This window comes from Rhincodon typus, chromosome 27 (assembly GCF_021869965.1).
Source record: "Rhincodon typus isolate 14 chromosome 27, sRhiTyp1.1, whole genome shotgun sequence".
In the NCBI taxonomy this organism is placed as follows: domain Eukaryota; kingdom Metazoa; phylum Chordata; class Chondrichthyes; order Orectolobiformes; family Rhincodontidae; genus Rhincodon; species Rhincodon typus.
The window spans coordinates 28,986,493-29,012,641 of NC_063358.1; the positions used below are offsets into that span (position 1 = coordinate 28,986,493).

Consider the following 26,149-nt stretch of genomic DNA (forward strand, 5'->3'; position numbering starts at 1 on the left):
TTCCCATTATTAATTCCAATGCCCACATTTGAAATCTGAAATAACTTACATATACTTATATATTATTTGAAAGATTTCAAAACCCACAGGAAAACAAAATCCTGTTTACTCCCCAATACTGTCTCTCTACAGGCACTTAGAAACCAGAGAAATTTCTCTTCCTATTAGATCTGTAGGTTTGACTAAACCGTCATTTTTCTCAGTTTCTGCCCTGTGAGCTGTGAAGCTGTTTCCTTGAATCCTTACACAACTGAGAACTCAAGACTTTTCTGGTGTTCACTGAGCAGATTTCTAACCAAACACTCCTGGTTTGGATGCTTTCATAAACTACACTGTTTCATTGAGGCAACATATTTCCTTAACTGCTCTGAACAATCTCCTTTTCCAGGAGAAAAAATTGTTGCATTTGTCTGTAGTCAGGTCTTCTTCAAGCTGTCAAAATGCTTTCCAATATCTGGGTTATTCCAAATTAAGATCAATCCTCGATTATTCTAAAACCCAAAACAGGCTGACAGTATTTTTCTTGCTTCTTGTAAAAATCCACAATATAAACATAGTTTTATTCATGCTTCAGGAAGCCTTCAGCCATCTGCCTCTTTGGTACATTCAAATTTAAAATTGTGGCTCCAGAAAGATATTGTTAATTATTAAATCACTTCACAAAAATACATCAATACTCATATGCCACTAGTTCAAAATCCAAACTCATAAGTTGATATTAACATGCATAATTCGCACACCTACCATCACACCTCCTCCAAAGAATAAAAATGTTTCTTTCAGAAGCACTTTCATCACCCAACAAGAATACTTTTCATCCTTATTTATGTGCCACACTATGAATGATACAAGGAATTCCATAGTGATCTTATTTTACATAAATCAATTTGAATAATAGCATACACTTTCCTTCATATGTGCTCTCGATAAAATGTCCACTATAGCAATTTTCCTTCCATGCACTTGAATAATTTTTACATTGTATGGCTGGATAATTAAGCTCTCCTGAAACAACCGTAAGTTCTTGTTATAATTTTTCCCCCCAAAAGAATCTTGGCGCCAGTAGGAGTGGTTTCAACATCCGGAACATCAGATATGCTCATGGCACTGCCCTAATTGCTGAAGAAAAGCAAGAAATATACAAGATGTCCAAAAAGCTAAGAAAGTCAAGTCCAAACTTTGGATTTGACATCAACAGCTACATACTTAATGACAATTCATAGTGAAAGCAATGTGGTAAATCAGGCTGCTGTTTTGTGAATGTTGTTCATTTCAGTTTCTGGGATTGAATGTGGTCACGAAGGGGGATAGCAACATTAAAATCAAGACTAGCAACCATCCACTCCATAACTTGTTAGCTGAATGAAATTGGGTGGAAGTTTATCACTTGATGACTTGCAAGATCCCTGGTGTGCATCACACCATATGGGTGTGGGATCTGAGTCTGCAGTTAAAAAGAATTACAGCTGTTGAAACCTGGCCCTGGTGAAGTGCCCTTAGAATCAGCTAGATAGATAAAGAACCCGTGAATGTCTCCAATCAGAGTTGCAGGCTTTTAGCTGGTGTGAAGAAGTGGAGATTGATAAAGCATAAATACTACTTCGTACATGGTGATATTAATGCGTTGGAGGTGATTGAAGGTGTAATATAAGCAAAGAACAGGACTAGATGGGTGGATAATGTCAGGAATGGACAGGTGGTGCAATGACAGTAGCTTGCAGAACTGTTAATAGAGACAGGTGTCCAGGAGCCCTGGTGGACCCTGGCTTTAAATGTAGGTGGATGAGAGATTAGAACATGCCAGAGGCCTATTGAAAAGGCGGGAAAAAGCAAGCTGAATTCTCGCGAGATCTGAATCCCCCTCTCCCCTTCCCTCCCCCAAACCCCATCTCTCCCTGGTACAGATCAGGGCTCGGTCCTCCCACGGTGACGTCGTGACGACCCGCCTGAGTCCCGTTGTGCGTCTGACGTGGCAGGCGTTGAGCGTGACGCCGTAGCATGCGCTGCCGTGCGTGACATTCTGAGGTTGGTGCCACCAACATGGCGGAGCGGAGAGAGCAGGAGGATCTCTGCGCCTCCAGATGCACAGGCTCACTGCGCACGGTAGGTCTTCCAAGTCCGCCGCCTTCACTTTTCCAACCACCGGGCGCGCCGTTATCCTGTTACCTGCCGGGAGTTGGGGGTGGTTGGGTTGTGGGGAGAGGGGAGAATAACATGAAACAATGATCAAACCGAGACATGGAGATACAGAGGGGGTGCGCATTGAGGCGAGTGGTCTGCCGGAGAGAAAGAGAAGAGGGGGTGGGGGGTGGTCACTTGTCAGGCATTGAGAGGCACACACACACACACATACAAACAAACACACACACATGCAAGGCCTTCGGTGTCGAGTGGGAAAGCTGCACCCCCCTCCCCCCTCTTCTTGCATTTAAGTTTGAATCCGCGCACTTGCATTAATAACCCCTCTGAGGTGTGAAACGTTTTGCTGGCTGCATCTTCTAACAAATTCAAAATATTGACTAAGTGGCGGGAGGGCACTGAATCTTTTGTAGCTTTGCAGTTATTTATCTCTGAAATGACACAAGGTGGAACTTTACATAGGGCTTTTGATATCGCGATAGTGACTTTGTGTGGCCCGTGCTAAGTGGTCCTGCTTTGTCTGAGAGGGAAAAGATTTTCTTTTTCGACATCAGCACATTGTTTTGAAATGTAGAAATCTATGTTGAATAGTGTCCATTCCTTTTACAATTTGCGCGTGATATTTGCTAGGGTGCATGTGCAGTTGTATTAGAACTTTAAAAAGGGGGAAAACTTTTGTCGGTATATTCTTCAATTTTTTTACTGAAACTTTGGATTTTTTTCAGGTGTTTATATGGCACTATCTTTGAAAGTTTTTTTTTGTCTTTAACTGTTAGGCATTCTGCTACTAAGAACACTATGGATGTGTGGCGATACTTTAGATAAACGGGTTGCAATTTCGGTGGTTTCAACAGATTCACTGTAGTAGTGGCCAATTCTCTCCAATAGCAAAGCTGTACCTTTCCCTGTAATCTTCCCTTTTAACAATGGTGTGAATCAAGGATGAACAATCATATTATGTGCAATTTTAAAAATTGAATTAAACTGTTTTACTATACTTTGCAGCGTGTTATGTTAAGTATATGTAAGGCTTTTGAGACTAATTCAAAATTACTTTTGTAAATGTCATTGATAAAGTGAGATCTGCCATGTCTGAATATGTTTATGCAGGCATAAATCCCAGTGGATTGAATTCAGTGGTTGTTTACAGTAATTATTCGGTTAACAGGTAACCAGATAAGCATGTCTATTAGGCAAATGTAACCAAACAAACAGCTTTTTCATCTGGTAAGAAATTTGAATTAATGTGGTCGCTTAGAATTATCTAATTGATTAAGGAAGCTCCATCTAGGATCAAAAAAAATTCTGTGCAAGGAAATTAACAGCAGAAACTACAACTGCTGTTTAAAATTAAATGTATGGTAATTGTGGTGAGAATTTAATTTACAATTAGCGTAAACTTGGTGTTTCTCCTCGTAGAATCCTGCATCCAAGATTTAAAGAATTTGTTCATATGAAGTAGAGACAACTTAGATTTATAGTGCCTCATTCATGATTATTTCAGGATGCCTCAGAGCATTTTACAGCCAAAGACTTTCTGAAGTATAGATATTGCTGCATAAAACACGGCAATCATTGTACTTAGCTGTTCGTGGAACGTGGCTGTAATGTGATAATGATGAGATTCAGCTTTGGTGATGTTGATTGAGGGATAAATGTTGGATAGGTGTAATAAAGATGTCTAATGCATTAATCATTTAGAATGTTCATTTTTAAAGTCGAAGTAAAATAAATTTGTGGTTTCAGTTCGGTGAAGGTAATATATTTTAAAAAGGTTAGCAAGTTAAATGGAGCAGCGAGCTAACTTTATTATTTCAAAGAAAACATGCAATTTGACTGAAATGCCTCAATCAAATACCTGTGAATTTGATTGAAGTATTTACAAAGTTGTACTTCTGTGACATCCTGGAGTATAGATCAGGGCGTCTAGTAATTTGAGTTCAGTTCAGAAGAAGAGTTTTCTATTAGTAGAAGGGTGAGTTAGTTTATGAAATTTCCAAGGTTTGAGAATCAGTGCAAGTTGTTAGACTGTCAGAAACTGGAAAAAGTTTCTGAGCCATCAGAAATCAGAAGGAATTCTCTAAGACATCAAAGCTGGAAAGGGTCAGTCAAGTACGCAATTAAGAGTTAACATAGAAATGGCACTTTAGTGGGGTTGAATGTCTTAAAGGGATATTACTTGCCCATTATTTTAAAATGGGTATGTATAGAACGTTTTTGTTCCCTTTGAGCAATGCATGTGTATTTTTTAATTTGAAACGATTGACACCTTGAGCGTATGTTCAATGAATAACCATCAAGCTAAACAACTATAAGCATTAACGTCTGACCTGTCAAGCCACATTTCACTCTGGGATCTCGCTTGTCCAGTTTTGCCATCAGCTGTGATCATAAATTGGGGTCCCTTAGTGGGATAGGAATTCAGTGAAGTTAAGGCATGATGGACATAAAACAGGAATGTTGTTTTGAAGTATATTAGATAGGTTGGACTGCCAATGTGACTTTGAATTTTGCTTTGAATTTTCCAGGAATAGAAAGCACAGGAGTGAATTATTTGAAATCTGTGACAAAAACTAAAGTGAGAGTTAGCAGATGAATTGGAGGTGGAAATAAAAGCAAGATGCTGAAAAGATGAGATGCTTAAGTATTACCCAGAATGTAAAAGTTGCCATTGTCTAACCAGACCATTGGGCTGCTCTCTATAGAGGTGGTGGTTTAACCTGAGGGTCTCCATGCCTTAGGCGAGGGGAAAGGTTGAGAAGGAGCAACCTTCATGGTCACCTCAGGTGGTGTGGGAATTTGAACTCGAGCTGTTGGTGTCTCTCTGCCTGACAAACCAACTATCCAGTTGACTGAGCGAATCTGATATTGACTGTGCCAAAAATTAACTAACGTTTAGTAAGGAACAAAGGAAATGTATGTTTGAGGTAAAAGAGAGAGAAAGAAATGAGAACTGAAGTTGGAAAGAAGAGATGAAAAGAGCAATAATATTAACAGTTAAATAATCACGGAGAAAGGTTAAACCTACAAGAGATATAAAGAAAATAACATTCTTCCCTTGTAATAAATCTGGATGTATGAAAACCAGTTGTTAGAAGGCAATTGGGAGACACTTTGTAGTAATAGGGACAGCTAAGGAATCCTGAGAAAAAGGAGCATCAGGAAAGTAAATATTAAAACTGTGACTGTAGTACATATAAGCTATGTTCGCTTGGAATCTACTACAAAGAGAGAGATGACTAGGAACAATCAAGAATTTTTTTCCCCACAATTGATTTTTAAAAAGTAAGACAAGTAGAGGTTCTGAGTATTTTATTTCAAAGGGAGAGCTATTTCTGCTTGTAATCAAGGAGGTGAGCCAATGAAGATATTGAGAGAGAAACCAGAACAAGTCAGTCGCTGATGCTGGCGATGATTGTTTTTGAGAGGAGTTAATAATGGATAAAATTTAAGGAGTACACGCTGCTACTGTATATTGTTGGATTAAAGCGTTCATAATCACTAGGGTAACCAATGGCAAAAATTAAACTTATGATCTATCCAACCAGGAATCAACTTAGCATATAACTTGTCCAGTATTGCTTAGTTTTATGTGATCACAATACAGGACATTGAAATAACTTTCCTGCACCTTTTTGAGAAGTGTTCTATGTCACATGAGAAAGCAGACAGTACTTAGGACAGTACTTATCTGAAAGGACGTCTTAAAATGCCCAACTACATAATGCACTTGTCTCTGCATTGTGTGGTGGCCCACGTGCTTCCCAGGCAAAATATCTGCTTTATATAATTGGGTGATGTACTTTTCAAGGACTAGATTTCTCTGAAGCATTTCTGGTAAAAAGCAGCTTGCCTCCAATAAATTGTCTCATAACCAAGTCACCTGGGAGATAAATTGTAAATGAGAAAAGTTCAACCAGAAGTGGATGAGTAGGTCCCCGAGTGTGGCTCTATCTACAAGCACTTTGTTTTTTAGTTTTGAACAAGCTGACAAGAGGAAATGTTTATTTAATGCAGAGTTGTTAAGACACAAGTAGAGCAAACAAGACCAAATCAGACACATTAACGCAGGGTTTGTAATAGAGTTAAATTTTTCAAATTAAAATATTGCCCAATTGTTCATAACCAGACTTTAAGAAAACATATCTAATACCAAGGTTATAAGTTAAGCAGAAATTAACCATTTATTGTGAAACTATAACTTTAGCAGAGCAAAGTGAACAAAGTAATATAATTAAGATCTGTAGTTTAAAGCCAACCTTATTTGATTGTAAACCCCTACGCACACGTGTCTAGATATAGTTAAGGGATAAATTAGCAAGAAGGTAAGAGTTGTGATTTGCAAGTTCCAATAACTGTTTCAATGATTAGTACCAGATCTTTTTGGAAGTCTTTATTGATGGTTGTAAGCAATCTTGTAAGCAGAGCTGAGGCAGGGTCACCGGACCCGAAACGTTAACTCTGTTTTTTCCCTTCACAGATGCTGCCAGACCTGCTGAGCTTTTCCAGCAACTTTGTTTTTGTTCCTGATTTACAGCATCCATAGTTCTTTTGGTTTTTATGAAAAAAAAATATTGATAAGCCTGAGTTCATTGAAAAACTCTTAATTGGGAGTTGAGGTTCAAGAGATAGCTGAGAAGAGACTGAGTTTAGATGCAGGACTCCAGAATGAAAAAATAAGAGAACTAGGAGATCTAAGCTGGTTTTGCTTAATATGCCTTTGTTTAACAGGGAGTCAACACCGTGAAACCATTTGAAGGAGATTTGAAGAGATAACCTTGTTAGAAGGTAATAGAAATCTCAGCCCTTAAATCTTTAAAACATTTCTGAGACCAATTGGTTAATTTGCCATTTTCTGGCAATAAATGCCTGGATGGAAATCAAATGGGTGTTGAATGCAAGTTGCATTCACCAGTTTAGTTTAAATAGCAGCATTCTTCTCATTCTGCTTTTACTGATTATTTTAAATAGCGTAATTATTATAGAGTCAGACAGCATAGAAACAGATCCTACAGTTCAACTTGTCTGCGCCAAACAGACATCTCAATGTGATCTAGTCCCATTTGCTAGCATTTGGCCCATATACCTGCAAATCCTTCCCACTCATGTACCCATCGAGATGCTGTTTAAGTGTTGTAATTGTACCAGCCTCCAAAACCTCCTCTGGCAGCTAGTTTCATACACGCGCCACCCTTGCTATGATCCTTCAGGTCCTTATTCCCCCCTTAACTTAAACCTGTGCTCTCTAATTTTGCGACTCCGTCACCCTAGAAAAAAGACCTTGGCTATTCACCCTGTTAATGCTCCTGATGATTTTATAAACCTCTATAAGGTCACCCGTCAGCCTCCGATGCTCTGGGGAAAGAGCCCCAGCCAATTCAGCCTGTCCTTATAACTGAAACCTTCAAGTCTTGACAACATCCTTGTAAATCTTTTCTGCACTCTCTCAAGTTTAACAACATCCTTCCTACAGAAGGGTGACCAGAATCGTACACAGTATTCTAAAAGTGGTGTCACCAATGTCCTGTACAGCCACAACATGACATCCCAACTCCTATATTCAGTGTTCTGACCAATGAAGGCATGTGTGCCAAATGCCACCTTCACTACCCTGTCTACCCACAACTCCACTTACAAGGAACAAAGCACGTACACCCCTAGGTCTCTTTGTTTGGCACGCTCCACAGGGCTGTACCTTTTAACGGTATAAGACCTGCCTTGGTTTGCCTTACCAAAATGCAACACCTCACATTTATCTAAATCAAACTCTCTGCCACTCCTCAGCCCATTGGTGTATCTGAATGAGGTCCCATTGTACTTCGAGATGACCTTCTGGGGAAGGGTCATTCAACTCAATGTTAACTCTGATCTCTCTCCACAGTTGCTGTCAGACCTGCTGAGCTTTTCCAGCAATTTCTGTTTTCGTTCTGATTTACAGCGTCCGAAGTTCTTTCGGTTTTTAATCTTTTTCACTGTCCATTACATCACCTGTTTTGGTGTCATCTGCAAACTCACTAACCATACTTCCTACATTCGCGTCCAAATTATTTACGTAAATGATGACAAGCAGTGGAGCCAACACTGATCCTTGTGGCTCGCTGCTGGTCACAGGCTTCCGTTCCGAAAAGTAACTCTCTACCACCACCTTCTGTCTCCTACTTTCAAGCCAGTTTTGTATCCAGTTGGCTCGCTCCTCTGGATCCACCTTACTAACTAGTCTACTGTGCAGAACCTTGTCCAACGCATTGCTGAAGTCCATGTAGGCAACATCTACCGCTTTGCCTTCACCAGTCGTCTTTGTCATCTCTTCAAAAAAACTAAATCAAGTTAGTGAGACATGATTTCCCATATTAGTTAACATGTTCTTTTGATTTTGAGGTCATCAAATTATTCTTATTAAACAGTGAGCCATGTGGCTTAATTCTTTTGGCAAAATGTTGGTGTTCAGAAAAAACATTGCAAGTTACTGGCTCTGCTGAGATCATAGCAAATACTTTAGCGAAGATCTGTGGCTTGGGTTGTGGCTGGAGTTGTTGGTTGGTTAGCCGAGCTGACTGGTTTTTGTGCAAATGTTTCGTCCCCCTTCTAGGAGACATCGTCAGAGCTGTCTAGCCTCCATTGAAGCACTGTTGTTCTGTTTCGTTCTGAATTTGTGTGGTCCGGCCACCAGAATATACAAACACCAACTCGCAGCAAGACGGCATGACCAACTCTCCTTCGTTTCTATTCGCTCTCACAAAGAAGGACATCAGTTTAACTGGAACAATGTAACAGTATCAGGACAAGCAAAACAAAGACAAGCACGAGAATTTCTGGAAGTCTGGTATTCAACCACTGGTGCCATAAGCAAACATGTTGAAATAGACCCCATCTACATATCACTACAGAGCAAAACCAGAAATAGAATTGCCCACCATAACAGACATATAAATTCAGAATGGAACAGAATGACACCGCGTCTGTGGAGGCTAGACAGCACTGAAGGTGTCACCTAGAAGGGGGATGAAACATTTGCACAAAAACCAGTCGGCTCGGCGACAACCAACAAAATCATAGCAAATAGTTTGGAGCTAGAGATGCGTGAGTGCGATTCTTGGTTGACACATATATTCCGGTCAACAGATGGATAATTTCCTTATAAAAAGTGACAAAGCTGTTAAATTATATTCATGGAACAAGCTTAATATGAACTAATTTTTGGCTTTGAAGAAACTGAAAAGCAAAGCAGCTTATTTATTGTTCAAGACCGTTAGTTGTTTGCTATTTCGCTTTGGATTATCTCCTGCCAGCGCCTTGGCAGAGGAGGAAGTTGGTGCTGTTGACACCATTGTGTGCCGAGAACTGGAAGCTGTTGCTGACTCCACCCAAATATGCATGCTGCACAACGAACGTGCAAGAAATACCTGGTGTCCTTTTAGCATGTCTCTCCTCCTTGCCCCCTGATCAGTGTCCCGTTCGTATACCCTGCTTGCTACCTTCCAAGTGTTTAGTGTAGGGCAGTGAGTAAATCTTGACTCCAAGAATTGAATTAATTTAAAACATTTGGAAAGCACTCACTACAATGTCAATAACATCACAGGTGTTGTAACTGCATGCATGGTGAGTGTATCCCCTATGGTTGCAATGGCATTAAACACACTCCACTCCATTTTTGACCCTTTTGTTCTGTTTCTGCAACCATGGTAGCCATGTTAAATGTGGGGTTACGGGGATGGGTTGACGGGGTGGGTCTGGGTGGGATGCTCTTCAGAGGTTGCAAGTAGATGCAATGTCTGGAATGGCTTGCTTTCCACTGTAGGGATTCTATGATTTCATAATTTTGTGAACTTATATAGGTTTGGCATTACTAGTGTTTGAATCCACGGCACTGGTTGTTTTCTTAAACCAGAGATTTGTGTTTTTCTGCTTCTAGACTGTTGTAATCGGTCATGCTCTGGAGTTATGATTCTAGGATCAGCACCTGTCTTAGAAATTACCTGATTTCTTTGGCTGTGGGGGGAGAGTGCGGAGCAGATTGTGTTGCTCATCCGGAAGGACATTGATTTTTATTTAATGTAATACAACTTTGAGAAACAGAAAATCCATGTTACAAAGTGCAGCCATTTGGTACTTTGTTTCTGTGCTGGAAATGTGCTAAGCAGCCGAATCCTACTCCCCAGCTCTTGGTATGTAACCCTGTAGGTTGCAGCTCTTCCCAGTGCGTATTGAAATTTATTTTAAAAGCAACGGTTTGCATTGTTATCATTTAGTAATGTCTGGCACAGATGCTTGAGATCAAATGGAATGATGAGATAGGTGATGGTTATAAATTAATAAAGGAAGAATTGGTGAAGAACTGGATGACTGTATGGGGCATAAGTAATCATTGGGTTGGAGTTTTGTGATGTGTAAGTTTGAAATAAAACTTTGGAAGAATGTTTGTTTAGATTTTGCATAACCAACCTTTTAACCTCTAATATTTAACATCTGTTTCTGCCACTATTTTAGGTGGAGAGTTTCAGGCACATCTCACCCTTTTGAGTAAAATAATTTGTCCTATACTCTCCTTGACACCTGCTGCCGATTACTTTAAATCTATCATCCCTGGTTGACCTCTCTCCAAAGGCCATTATTTCCTTCCTGTCAACTCTATCTAGGTTTGTCATAATTTTATGAACATCAGTAAAATCTCTCTCCGCCTCTTCTGTTTCAAAGCAAGCAAACAAACCTGGTCTAGCCAGTCTGAGCTTGTAGCTAAACTTTCCCATTCTTCGCAATGTCCGGTTTCCTCTGAACCTCTTCAGAGCAGTCACAACTTTATTGTATGAAGGATTATAGAGCAAAAAACAGCACAAGAAAGGTCCTTTTGCCTGTGCTGACACTCGATGCCTTTCTAAACTTAAAAACCTTTTGCCACTACTTGGTTTCTAGCCCTCTATTCCCTGCCTATTCATATATATGTCAAGATGCCTCTTAAGCATTGCAGATGTTTTCAGCTCCGCCACCACCTCTGGCAGAGTATTCCAGGCACTCGGAGGGCTGAGTAGTTCAGTGGGAATGGCCTGCTTCCCATTGTTGGGATTCTATGATTTCATAATGTTGTAAACTTGTATAGGTTTGGTCTTACTAGTGTTTGAATCCATGGCAGTGGTTGTTTTCTAAAACCAGAGATTTGTGTTTTCCTACTTCTAGATCTTGGTAATTTCATGACTGAAGGATCTATTGTGCTTTGGAGTTAGGATTCTAGGATCAGCACCAGAGTTAGGAATTTACCGGAGTTCTTTGGCTGTGGGGGGGAGACCGTGGAGCAGACTGTGCTGCTCATCCAGAAGGATATCATGAACCACACACTTCATTCAATGAAATGATCAAAAGTGAAAACTCTGGTTAGTTTTTGTTGTTTTAAATCCACCTTTTGCGTAGGACGGAGGTTGGGAATGAGCTTACTTGGCTAGATGCTGCTGTGTGGATCAGGCAACACCAATCCTCATTCTCATTGAGGTTGATTCTGCACCTGGTCCCTTAGCCTAACTGTAGTAGAATCACAGCTATTATTGGCAGTTTGGTGAATAATTACCAAGGACTTGCCTTGAGAGAAAGAATAGAAAGAAAATCATCTTTTACTGGATGTTGAGCACAATTTTAATGGCCAAAGATTTAAGATTGTCTGAATTGATGCAGAGCTAGGATGAAACTATCCTCTCTGTTACAGAGTCAGCTTAGTGGGGAACTATCAAATATATGTTTTTTATTCCTTTATTAGAATTGTAATGAACTGGTTAAAGTTCTTTTGCAAGCCTGCTACTAACATTTCAAAATAAATAAAAGCCTGAGTGACTTCCAAAATAATATTTTAGACTTTCTAAATAACCAGTTGAAATTGAGGGTTTTAGCATGGTTTGGTGCAACAATGTTGATGAATTACCCCTTTCATACCCAGGTCAGTTGTGATCTATTGGTCAATTTTCACTCTAGTACTTGCTAAGGTCCCAAATATATAATGAGATGGGAGAGGCTGTCTCGCTCTATCTGAATATATCCATCCATAAGAAACCATGGTCCCTCATTCTGCCCATATCTTAGAAACTGTCTGAGGAATAAGCCTTAAGCTTTTTCTCCTTCATTACCCAGTTTCTAAAATTTGATCTGATTTTATGCGAAAAATGCAGATCTTGACACCAGTCATAACTTGCCTGTTACTGATTATCTTTCTGTCCTTGTCATGGAGTATAAAGAGCATTCAGAATTAATGTTCTCTATTCCTGTAATTATCATGTTGTTCTGTAAAGTCTGTTCTCAAGTCACCCTTTTTTTTCAAGGCTAATTTAGCCAAAATTTGTAATCTTTCCCACTCAGTTCTCTGACACAAGGAATAGGCCTTGTTGGCCTTCCCTAAATGATTTCCAGGTTTTCAGTGCCTTTCTTGATCAGTACTGCAGCATAGCATTCAAGGTACAGGCCAGTCAGAGTGGTGGAATCTGGTAGCACGGTCACTGTTTGTCAGTTTCTTTATAACACAACCTGGGGATCAATTGTGAACCTTGTGTCTTAATGACTCTGAAATAGAGGATTTATTTTTGACTTATTTGGGATGTCCTACAAAAAGCAAGTCTGGTATTGTGATCTTATTTGTGCATCTCCTGATTCATCCTTCAGACATTAAATTCTTAATTAATTAACACAAAACAGAAATCCATAATTTTAGGTAAAATCAGCTACTCGCATGTCTTAGAAATATTTGATCTGACAGTCTATGATCCTGATACTGAACCAAAATGTACATGACCTTCACTGTTCCACTTTCCACAAAAATTGCTTTTTCAAATACTGTTAATGCTGTGGTGGCCGCATTTAAGCACTGCAACAATACAGTTGAACAACTGTTCATTTGTAATTTGGTTTTTATTAACTTAGAGTTTTGGGGATGGGGTGCCTGGTTTCAAACAGTGGCTATTCCACTTAGTAAGGTTTTCTATATGTGGCCTCTTCAATTAAGTTGCAATGATAATTCATGTAAAAGGAATAAAAACTAGAAACCTTTTTTGGATCAGAAGTATAGATTTTATTGTATCTCAATATTCTGAAAATGCTTAATAGGACTTGTTCACAAATTGGAGTCATCTAATGACAGTGCTTCCCAAACTATTTTCCGACGTGGTTCCATTTTAACACTTGAAAATGAATGTGATCCCAGGCACCACCACAAATAATACAGTAATAAAGCAGCATTCTCAAAATCGACTTATTATTAAATTTGAATGTACCAAATTGTCATATTAATGTCGAAATCTGTTTCTGTAGAATGTCATTGGTTTATTTATTCTTGTAGGTTTCTGCGAAGCTCTCTGTATTCACCAATTACGGAGGATTTGGTGAAGCCTCTTTACCAATCTCTCCTGATCAATTGAAGAATTTTAGTCAACTTACTCATTCTGACTTTCTCAGTACCCACAGTGGTCGCTTTCTTTTTCATCAGATTAAGATGAAACTGAATTTTTGTTTTAAATTTAATCCATATTATGTTTTTATTTTCTACTAGTAATTTAATCAAACCATCACTACAAAGCAATAACATTCACGGCAGTGTATTGTAGTGAATGACAGTACGTCAGTTCATTGTTTTCTCTGAATCTATACTGTCCTAGCAACCTGTCACTATCCTGATTGAGATGAGGTAGCAGCATAGATGAGGAATCAAATATTTGTCCCATCGTCTGTTTTTTGTTTCTTTCATGGGATGTGGGCATCACTGCAAGGCCAGTTCTTGCTATCTATCCCTAATCGCCCTTGAAGATGCTGCTGATCCACCTCCATGATCTGCCGCAGTCCATTTGGTATAGGTACACCTGTGGAGCTGGTAGGGACCAACTTTCACAATTTAGGTCCAGCAACAATGTAGGAATAGCAAGTCAGGATGATGTGTGGCTTGGGGGAATCTCATGGTGATAGTTTTCTTATGTATCTGCTGCCCTTGTCCTACATTGCAGAGATTGAGAGTTTAGAAGGTGCTGCTGAAGGAGTCTTGGTGAGTTGCTGCGCTATAATGTATGTTGTACCTGCTGCTGCCACTTTGCAATGATCTGGAGGCAATGAATGTTTGATTTGGATATTTGAGCAGCTACCTTTTTGCCTGTTAGTTTTGTAATTGTCCACTACCGTTCGCATCTGGATGTGCCAGAGCTTAGATCTGACAACTTCTACTGTTTGGCATGCCAGTACTGCTGTGTTATAAATTCTTCAGTTTGTCACCTAATTTGTAAGCTTGTCTGGTGCTGCTCCTGGCATATGCTGTTCACTGAATTGGTGTTGATCCCTTGGCATAGTAACGGTTATTCATAATACAATCATATAATGCTGCTGCTGTTGATGTCCTCAACATGTCATGAATACCCACGTTTCAGCTTCTAAATCTGTTCTATCCAGTGGTAAAGCTGCATGTGCTAAGGACTATCCTCAGTATGACTTGGTTTTCACAAGGACAGTGGTCACTTCTATCTAAACTGCCAGAGACAGATGCATGTGCAACAGAAAGATTGGTGAGGTCAAGGTCTGGAAGATTTATTGCTCCGGTTGGTTCTGTCAGCAATTGGGAGAGACCCAGTCAAGCAGTAATGTCCTTACAAGCCTGGGTCAGCCAGGTCAGAAGTGGTGCTACCGAGATTGATCAACATTGAAGACTCCCCACTCAGAGTGCATCCTTTGCCCTTTTCACCATGATGCTTCTTCCGAGTGGTATTCAACATGATTCATAAGGTACTGATTCGTAAGGTGAGGGAGGTGGTAATCTGTCAGAGATTTCCTTACCTGTGATTGACCTGATTCTGAGGAACTTCATGTGATCTGCTGTTGAGTTTGGGGACACCCAGGACAATTGCCTTCTGACCACAGACCCTGCTGATGGGCCAGGACTTGTCCAAGTATGGTAAATCTGGTGGTGGGGGATATTGGTTGCAATGTGAAATTTGAAGACTGATTGTGTCAGGCTGTTGTTTAATCACTGTGTTGGACAGCTTTCTCAATTATGGCATGATCTGGTGGAAAATGAACACTTTGGAGGGTACACAGGACTGAACATTCTATTGCTGTTTCTGTTGCCTAGTTGATGCTGGGTTGTTCATCTGGTTTTATTCCTTTTTGATTTTTCTGTCATGATGTGGTATATCTGAGGGCAGTTCAAAATCAACTACGTTGCTGTGGTTCTGGAGTCACATGTAGGTCTCACCAAGTTACAACAGATTTCCTTCCCTCATGGATGTTAGTTAGCCTGATGAGCTTTTGAAAGGATCAGTGACAGTTCAGTAATGGTACCATGAAACTATATTTCCATTCCAGATTTTTATTAATTCATTGAATTTAAATTCCTCCTACTCCTATGTTTGGATTTAAATGCATATTTCCAGAGAATTAGACTGGATTGCTGGGCTCCCAGTCTTGGAGACATTACAACAGTTCGAGTATCTTCCCTTGACTGTGGTTTCTTCATGTTACAATAGGTGTTTGTGTTTTATTTTGGAATTGAGTTTCTATTCTACCTATTAAATGCCCTCAGATACAGGACTTTTAAATTTTTCTTAAGCAGCAATTTTTAAACTGCCTTTGGTAATTGTATTTCTGTGGATCTAGTTATGCTTACGTTACATACTGTGTTATATTACGTTGCAAAATCGGAACATTGGCTAGCAGTTCTCTGTAGGTTTGAATAAACCTCAACTGATATGAGAGGTCACTGATGGTGTGACAGCATGAATTATAACAAACAAGTCTGATGCTTGCAAGAAGTGTGCATTATGTGCAGGAGCATAAAACGTAAACACTTAATAACCAGAGTATAATTTTAAAAACATTCGAAATAACTAAGGTCGATTAACTTTCAAGAGGATCATTTCTTCAGGTCAGAAGTGGAACTAAAAATGAGTGCAGTTTTATACAATGCTTCTGAATCAGACATTTCACTCCAGTATTTTTGTAACTTTTCTATTCCTAGGATGATGAATATCTCGGCAATGCTCCTTCTCCTGGTACATGGGAAGAAGATGGTGATGCGAGTAAGTGCCTGTGCTTTTTAACTTTAATATTGAAAAAAATGCTGTTAACTTTTCTTAATTCAAGAGAATGTTTGTTATTTGTGGAGATCCTGCAACAAGATTAAAGGGGCAACAGATCACTGCACAACTGATCATCATTTGTCAAACAAAACAGCACTACTACAGTGATGAAGAAGGCCATTCTGTCCATAGCAAACATAGGTAAACCATGGGTTGGTGAAGTTTGAAGTAACCATACCACATGCACTCTCTTAGCAGAATGTTGACTTGGCAGTAAGGAGAGAAATCCTTGTGAAAACTTTTTCATTTTTTCTGAAGAAGGGTCCAGGCCCGAAACGTCAGCCTTCCTGCTGCTCTGATGCTGCTTGGCCTGCTGTGTTCATCCAGATCTACACCTTGTTATCTCTTGTGAAAACTTTGTTTGCTGTAGAGATCGTCACTTTTTTCTTTTGTTTTTCTCTTTTTTTGGTTTGGAACTGAGAGTTAAAGTTCAGAATTGAGCTTTGAACAACGACCTGTTTTAAAAGAGAAGCGAACAAAGATGTTTTCTATTGGTATCTGGCCTGGAAAGATAATGCAATTTAATTACTGATCTAAGGACACTGTAGATGTATCAGCACCAAGCAGTTGCCTTGCTCAGGGCTGACAGCTCTTTGGATGTTGAATTGGTCAATCACAGCAGAACCGGTTCTGACTGGGTTTGAATGGAGGCGATTTTTGGAAACTTTTGGAGATGGTGCTGTTTTGTTTTGCTCCCTCTCGTTTCTTTCCCGTTATCAAATTACTGAATGTTCCGAGTAAGGAATCCCAAACTATGAGAAACAAGTAAATATTTTGAGAATTTTCTAAAGCTGTTTGTCATTACTGGTGGCTTTGGAATTCATGTAAAGTATGCAGTTCTAGAGCCTGTGAACAACCCATTGTCTAGCGATTTCACAAAGGTGTGGTATCAGTCATAGGAAACTGTTTATTCTGCTGGCAAATTACAATTGCTTTATTCTTTAAAAAATTGTTTCTTGTCTGTCTGTGTGAAAGTGGGGGTTATGATCAGAGAAAATTAGGCTTTAGGTCATAAATATTAATTTCATTGCCTATTGTTTACCTGTGTTCTGCTAAAGTTACATTAATAATTTATTAATTTTTATTTAAGTTATAAGCTTGGTGTCCAAGATCTGTTATTTGTAAAGTCTAGTTAGGAACAATTGGCAGTTTGGAAGGTCATTAAATGTTTTAATTTCATTTGTGTTGTGAATCCAGCGATAATGAGGCTGATTTGATTTGGCTTGCTTATCCATGTGTTGTAGCGCAGTGTAGAAATTGATATAACACTAGTGTATCATTGGTTCGTTAGCTTGAGTTACTGTAAGTGGTTAATCAAGAGGACATCTGGCTGCTGAAGGCATTTGTGATGTGAAAGTTCTACTCAAGGAGATGACCCATGTGTTTTTGAAAATGTTTTCTTTTTGTGGCCTTATCCCTTTAAGACCAAAATAAGCTGGGGCGTATTCCAAAAGAAGGTTGGTTTCCTGATTGACATAATCAGGTTCCAAGAATTACCCATGTGAGCTAAGGTTGTCATGAGAATGAACAGCTAAAAATCAAAGAGTAGTTAGACAACTAATTGTAGTCGGGTTGGGTCAGGTCAGACTATTTTTTTTTGGCAGTTCAGTAAGTTGAGAAGTTATGTACAGAAACAGCTCTCAATATTCTTTCTGAATGGAATGGTTTTCTGTTTGGCAGTCTTGGAATAAATGCTAGGATTGAGGCAGCATTCTGGGAATAGAGCAGAGACTGTGTTACTCTGTATGTTATACATTTAGAGCAGGAAGCAAAAGATAGGGTAAAGTAGATTGGACAGGATCCACTGCTGCTTGGTCTAAGACCCATGTAAAGAGGTGAGAGAAGGGAGGCTTTGGGAATTCTGAGCTTTAGCATTGTCATGATCTGAAAAGGAGAGTTTTTGAAGGAACGCACCTTGGTGGGTAACTTTGTCTGGGCACTTCAAATGGAATACGGTTGCTGGAATATAGTTATGTGATTCAAAGTTTAAACAATTGGATGGGAAGTGAGAAATCCTACAAAATGGAGACCAAACTGGAAAGACTATGAGATTGCTTGCGTGGGAAGTAATGTATGTGTTTGTACCTACACGAGAAAAAGTTTGTATTGATTAGTTGAAGTGAAGCTCGTCTCTTTGAAATACCCTTTGCCTGTTAATGTTTGAATTCAGTCGATTTCTGAAAGTAGAAACTTGCTGTTGACTCAGGGATTCTTTCTCTCTTCAAATATTAGTGGTCTCAATGGGGTTTGCAACAACAGTGAGATTGGCAATTTTTTTGATTGGTAGCTGGAAAATTGAGGCAGTTGGGATATTTTGTATGATGGGCATTTAAGACCAGTGAAGACCATTTAGGTGACATGAAAGTATGAGTGGTTGAAATAAGACAAAAACCTTTTGGAAATTGCAGTTAGACCTTTTGGCTCAGATATTTGTTGAGAAGAAACATTCTTATTATAGTTTGTAATTGGCAGCAGTTTAATTTGAAGCTGCGACAGCGCAGCTTGATTTGCTTTCCTGAAAAAACAAAAACATGAGAAGGAGAGGAAGCTGTTGGAGAGCCATCCAAAATTGGCAAAATTTATGAATGAATGCTCAGACCTGTTTCTGAAAAGTCCACATAAAGTCTTGCCAATGATGCTAAAGAATTTTAGTGAACGTCTGCATAGAATTTGATTTGACCTGGTTTTTGTTGGCTGCCACTTTGGGTTACTTTTTAAAGCAAAACATAAATTGTGGCTGGTACTCTAAAGACTTCTTTCCTTCTGAATTGGAGAGGTTTTGAGATATTCTGATGCATGTGGTACCATGCATTAACAGTAGTTGTTGCCATTCTGCTGTCTGTTGTCACCAAGTCTGTTGTTTGTGCAACAATTTATAATTTCTAAATTGGAGAATTCTCACCAATGTCATAGTCATACAGCACATAAACAGACCCTTTGGTCCAACTTGTCCATACTGACCAAGTTTTTCAAACTAAACTAGTCTCACCTGCCTGTGTTTGGTCTGTATCCCTCCAGAGTTTTCCTGTTCACATACCTATCCAAGTATCTTTTAAATGTTGTAACTGTACCTCCATCTACCAGTTGCTCTGGCAGTTCCTTCCACATACGAACCTCCTTTGGTGCAAAAACGTTGCCCCTCGCGTCCAGTTTAAATCTTTCTGCTCTAACTTTAAAAATATGCACCCCCCCAATTTTGAACTCCTCCAACTTAGGAAAGAAGATCTTTGCTATTCATCTTACCTGTGCTCCCTAACGATGTTATAAACCTCTATAAGGTCACCCCTTAACCTCTTAGGTTCCAGTGAAACAAGTCCCAGCCTATCCACTCTCTCTGAACTCAAACCCTCCAGTCCTGGCAACATCTGATAAATCTTTTCTGAACCCTCTCCAATTTAATAATGTCCTTCCTATAGCAATGAGACCAGAATGTACAAGTACTCCAAACAAAAACACACGTTGCTGGCAGCAGGTCTGGCAGCATCTGTGAAGAAAAATCAGAGTTAACATTTTGAGTCCAGTGGCCCTTCCTCAGAACTGATGGTAGCTAGGAAAATGTTGGTTTATATGCAGAAGATAGGGTTGGGGGGTGGGGTGGTGGCAGTGTGGGGATGAGGAGTAAATGATATGTGGGGATAGGGCCCAAAGAGAGAGAAGAACAGTTGGACAGACAAAGGAGTTGGTAACAAGATGTAGAGCTGGATGAACACAGCAGGCCAAGCAGCATCAGAGGAGCAGGAAGGCTGACTTTTCAGGCCTAGACCCTTCTTCAGAAATGGGGGAGGGGAAGGGGGTTCTGAAATAAATAGGGAGAGAGGGGAAGGCGGATAGAAGATGGATAGAGGAGAAGATAGGTGGAGAGGAAACAGACAGGTCAAAGAGGCGGGGATGGAGCCAGTAAAGGTGAGTGTAGGTGGGGAGTTAGGGAGGAGATAGGTCAGTCCAGGGAGGGCGGACAGGTCAAGGGAGCAGGGTGAGGTTAGTAGGTCGGAGATGGGGGTGGGGCTTGAGGTTGGAGGTGGGAATAGGTGGGAGGAAGAACAGGTTAGGGAGGCGGGGACGAGCTGGGCTGGTTTTGGGATGTGGTAGGGGAAGGGGAGATTTTGAAGCTTGTGAAGTCCACATTGATACCATTGGGCTGCAGGGTTCCCAAGCGGAATATGAGTTGCTGTTCCTGCAACCTTCGGGTGGCATCGTTGTGGCACTGCAGGAGGCCCAGATGGACATGTCGTCTGAGGAATGGGAGGGGGAGTTGAAATGGTTCGCGACTGGGAGGTGCAGTTGTTTAGTGCGAGCCGAGCGTAGGTGTTCTGCAAAGCGGTCCCAAGCCTCCGCTTGGTTTCCCCAATGTAGAGGAGGCCACAACGGTAACAGCGGATGCAGTATACCACATTAGCAGATGTGCAGGTGAACATCTGCTTGATGTGGAAAGTCTTCTTGGGGCCCGGGATGGGGGTGAGGGGGGAGGTGTAGGGGCAGAAATAGCACTTCCTGCGGTTGCAGGGAAAAATGCTGGAGGGGAGTGTGGATCTGGGTAGGAGGATAAACAGTTGTTAATGGGTACGGTTGGTGACAAACAATAGGTAGCATGTGATGGCAGACTATGATAACAAGGCCTGATGTGTGTGTTACGGGGCTAGGACATGGGAGAGTTTGGGCCCTAAAAATATCGAACTTGAAATTGAGTCCGGAGGGCTGCAGGGTCTCCAAGCGGAAAATGAGAATTTGCATTCACCCTCTGAGCCAGATCTTGATCAACTCTTTTGTCTGTCGAACTCTTCCTCTCTCTCCTGGGGCTCTATCCCCACCTGTCATTTACTCCTTATCCCCTCCACCCCACTCTATCTTCTACATACAAAGCAACATTTTCCTAGCTACCATTAGTTCTGAGAACAGTCACCAGACCTGAAATGTTAACTCTGATTTTTCTTTACAGATGCTGCCAGACCTGCTGAGCTTTTCCAGCAACTTCTGTTTTTGTTCAAGTACTCAAAACATGGCCTCACCTACATCCTGTACAACCTCAACATGACGTCTCAACTCCTATACTCAATGGTCTGAGCAATGAAGGCAAGCGTGCTCAACACCGTCTCATTAACCACCCTGTCTACCTGTGATGCGATAAATGCAACCTGGCTTGTTACCTGGCTAATTGTCTTTGACAACTTGAAGTCTGGTTTTAGTTTAGAAAATTGATTCCTTACATGAACAGAATCAATCAATATACAATTGTGAATGATAGTCTTTTTTAATTTCCTATTTCCTTGTAAATTTCTAATTTAAAACTTTGTTGTCGTAATTGTCATATCCAACTAAATGGAAAATTAATAGAGAACATACATTTTTTTAACTTGGTCTTCACTTAACTTCTTTGTCTTCTCATCCTGCCCTTTTATTCTCACTGTTGATGCACAATATCTTTAAGCATCCATCCTTGGGTCTCCTCTGCAGCATCTGAAAATTTGACATCCAGTTCTCCTTCTGCACTGCTTCTCCGAACCCCTGCACATCGTGTACGTTCTCAACTTGCTTTTTAACATTCTGTCTCTGATAGCATGCCACTTGCTTTCAGGCAAATATTAGGAAGGGCAAAACCATTGTTTTTGGTCCTTTTTGCAAGCTTTGTACCAAAGTTTCCCATTAGCTGGAAGATTGTGCAGCATCCTAAAAGACCCCAAACAGGCTGTTTGTAGTTCAACTCCTTTAAGTTCCTGGGGCTGCTTGATGGCGCTAAAAAAATTCAAGTGGTTGTGTATTTTAAAAAATCACCAAAGCATTTAGAAAGAAAATAGATGAAATGTTGCTTCATACCCTGTCTTCTGATTCTGACTCCATTCTTGCCCACTAAGCAAGAACCAACCTAAACGAGTGTGCCACTATCATCACAGACCTCATTAGTATGAGGAAGGCGATGGCCCAATGGTATTTTTGTTGGACTGTTAATCCAGAAACCCAGATAATGTTCTGGGGACCTGGGTTCGAATCCTGCAATGGCAGCTGGTAGAATTTGAATTCAACAAATATTTGGAATTAAGAATCTATTGATGACTGTGAATCCAGTGTCAATTGTTGGAAAACCCCAACTGGTTCACTAATACCCTTTAGGGAAGGAAACTGCCATCCTTACCTGGTCTGGCCTACATGTGAATCCAGACCCATAGCAATGTGGTTGACTCTTAATTGTCCTCTGGGCAATTAGAGATGGGCAATAAATGCTGCCTAGCCAGTGACGCCCTCATCCCATGAATGAATTTTAAAAAAAAAAGTGTAGAAAACCACATGCCAAAGAAGTTAATCTGATTGGTTTCCAGTTGGGAAACCTTGTTGAACTGGGAAATCTACTCCCTGCTGAAGTCCAGGTCTTAGGCATACAAGTTAGGCACCCCTAACCTCTATAGGAAATCTACGTACGACCTTTGTAGGGTCATCAGAGACACCAAGGGGCAACACCAAACTAAGCTGGAGACCCAGACCAACCATGTGGACACCTGTGGTTTGCGGCAAGCCTTATACACAACATAACAGACTATAAAGTGAAGTTGAACAGAATTGTGGGCAACAGTACGTTGCTACCTGACGAGCTGAATGTGTTCTGTGCTCGTTTTGAACAAGACGTCAGTGAAATGATGTCACCTGTCCCAACAGGCTCAGGTGCACCTGTACCCATAGTCACTCTGCAGCCGTTAGATTTGGCCTTCTTTGGAGTGAACCCGTGAAAAGCAACTGGCCCAGCTAGAGTCCTGGCCGTGCACTTGGATCCTGTGCAGGCCAGGTGGTGGGAGTATTCGCAGACATCTTTAACCTTGCCTTATTCCAATCTAAAATTCTCACCTGCTTCAAGAAGACCACCACCATCCTGGTGACAGGAAAAACCATGCAGCGTGCCTCAATGACTACTGTCTGGTGGCTCTGATCTCCATAATTATGAAGTGGTTTGAAAGGTTAGTCATGGCTCACGTGACCTCGAGCCTACAAAATTGCCTTGATCCTTTGCAATTTGTCTACTCGTGCAACAGTCCAAGGAAGATGCCATCTCCCTGGCCCTACACTCATCTCTGGGAACCATCTGGATAACAAGGATACCTACGTCAGACCCCTACTTCTTGACTATAGTTCTGCCTTTAACACCATAATTTCAACCAAACACATCTCTAAACTCTGAGACCGAGGTTTCAGCTCCCTCTTCTGTAACTGGATCTTCAACTTCCTGACCCATGCTTTGCAATCAGTAAGAATAGGCGACAACCCCTTCTCTACCATAATTGTCAGCACCGGTGCCCTGCGAGGCTGTGTATTCAGACCTCGGCTATACTCCATATACACTCACGACTGTGTGGCCAAATTCTGCCCAACTCAATTTACAAGTTTGCTGATGACAGCACTGTTGTAGGTTGGATCTTGAACAATGATGAGACAGAATACCAGAGAAGAGATTGAGTGCTTAACGGCGTGGTGTAAAGACAACAATTTCTCCACCAATGTCAGCAAAACAAAGGAGCTGGCCATTGACTTTAGGGAGCGAAGTGGAGGGCATGCCCCTGTCTGCATTAATGGTGCTGAGGTGGCGAAGGTCGAGAGCATCACAGTGCCAGGGACCTGGGGTCAATTCCACCCTCAGGTGACTGTCTCTGTGGAGTTTGCACGTTCTCCCCGTGTCTGCGTGGGTTTCCTCCGGTTGCTGTGGTTTCCTCCCACAGTCCAAAGATGTGCAGGCTAGGTGAGTTGCCCATAGTGTTCAGGGATGTATAGCTTAGGTAGGTTATAAGTGGATGGGTCTGGGTGGAATGCTGCAAGGGTCGGTGTGGACTTGTTGAGCCGAAGGCCCTGTTTCCACACTGTAGGGACTCTTTTTAAAAAAAAACACACAATCTTTTAAAGGAACCACACAATGCTTTCCCCACTAGTATTTTATAAACACCAAATTCTACCTTCCAGCCTCTCAATCCACAAGTACTCTACCCAACTTCGCAACAAAATCAATCACTGCTTCATGTTGGAGCTGACTTTTCACATCCTCGGTATCCTATTTGGCTGAGAGTTGAACTTATAACAGTAAGTATTGTGAAGCTCACAGTGTAGTTTACCTCTGATTTTTGCTGGCAATGACTTTCATACTATATACAGACCTATGCTGTCTCTTTTGTTGTAAAGATATATTATCTAAAATATTAACTTATGTGACTAGACATTTGTGCATATGTCTTGCACAACACAGCCAGTGTGTTTGGCCTTGCAGCAATAATGCTGCATTTGCAAGGAATAAACTGATTGTGTGGAGATGCTAAGTTTGCATCACTTCCAGCGAGAAGTCGCATGACCTAATTTGTGGATGAAGGAAAAGATACTGAATATGAACAGAAAGCTAGGGAGAATGCCCTGGGGCAACCGTTTTTCCCCTTTGCTCTTTTCTCTGGAACTCCTTTTATCAAAGTCTTGAGAGTTGTAAACTCACTGGAAGTCCTTATCATCACAAGTGAAGGGTTCCTAAAGGTGGAATTTAAAACCTACCATTGCTGCCTTCAGAAAAGAAATGTCAGCTAGCTGCATGTGATTCAGGAAGGCACTCCACTGCCAACAGCTTGAGTGCAAAGTGACCTTGGCTGGAAACCAGCATTTGGACCATTTGTGAATAATTTTTTTTTTCTGTATTAACTGCCGCTTGGCAAAAATACTGAAAAATTCTGCATTGTTTAAAGTTTTTTCCAGATTTTGGGCGCACGTGCATATGTTACTTTTCAACAAGTGCAGTTACATATATTTGCACGGTTTAAATCTTCTGTTAATAATCTTTAGATATTTGCTTGAGTAAATTTTGTTTGCAATAAGCTAGTTTTCAATTTGTTTATTTAGAAACCTGGCTAATCTGCTGCTGATATTTAGAAATATATAGCCTGAATAATTGATAATTATATTAATGTTTAATTATTTTGTATAATCAAACATTTACAATTCATTCAATATATTTATACATTATATATTGTTGTTTAAGTTATAACACTTTTTTGATATTGGCAGTTATACTATTCATAAAATATTGATTAAATATAACATCATAAAATACATAATTAGACTTAATTATAATTAACACTAGCTGCCTTTATTATAAATAGTGTGGGGATTATTACAACTTGATACCAGTCTGGATTTTCAAAGTTTTATTTCCGATTTCCCACTCAAGACAGTTGCGGTAACATTTTAATGAAGTAATTATAAGATTGTAGTGAAGTTTCATAGATATATAAATCTCTGGCGAGCAACCCACAGAACCATGCACTTTACTACGCCTGCCTCTTTGTAGGTTACGTGGAACAATCCCTCTTCCGTACCTACACCGGCCCTAAACCCCACCTCTTCCTCCGTTACATTGATGACTGTATCGGCGCCGCCTCGTGCTCCCACGAGGAGCTCGAACAGTTCATCCACTTCACTAACACCTTCCACCCCAACCTTAAGTTTACCTGGACCATCTCTAACACCTCTCTCCCCTTCCTGGACCCCTCTGTCTCCATATCGGGCAACCACCTAGAAACCGATATTCATTTCAAGCCCACCGACTCCCACAGCTACCTAGAATACTCCTCCTCCCACCCACCTTCCTGCAAAAATGCTATCCCCTATTCCCAATTCCTTCGCCTCCGCCGCATCTGCTCCCAGGATGAGGCATTCCACTCCCGTACATCTCAGTTGTCCTCGTTTTTCAAGGACCGTAACTTCCCCTCCTCGGTGGTCGAGAACGCCCTCAACCGTGTCTCCCACATCTCCCGCACCTCATCCCTCACACCCCGTCCACGCAATAAAAACCAAAAAAGAATCCCCCTCGTCCTCACGTACCACCCCACCAACCTCCGGATCCAACGCATCATCCTCCGACACTTCCGCCATCTGCAATCCGACCCCACCACCAAAGACATCTTTCCCTCCCCACC

At 40.8% G+C, this 26,149-nt stretch overlaps 1 protein-coding gene across 4 annotated transcripts in view; it reads left to right on the forward strand.

The window, feature by feature from the left end:
• Window positions 1-2,036: 2,036 nt before the first annotated feature.
• Window positions 2,037-26,149, forward strand: part of LOC109937770 (zinc finger MYM-type protein 4-like) — a 119,093-nt gene continuing 94,980 nt past the window's right edge. For all 4 annotated transcript variants that reach the window (XM_048613091.1, XM_048613093.1, XM_048613092.1 and 1 more), the window contains exons 1-2: window positions 2,037-2,103; window positions 16,103-16,163. In XM_048613091.1, the coding sequence (XP_048469048.1) occupies window positions 2,041-2,103; window positions 16,103-16,163 (124 nt within the window). In that variant the 5' untranslated portion in view covers window positions 2,037-2,040. The remainder of the gene's footprint in view (window positions 2,104-16,102; window positions 16,164-26,149) is intronic.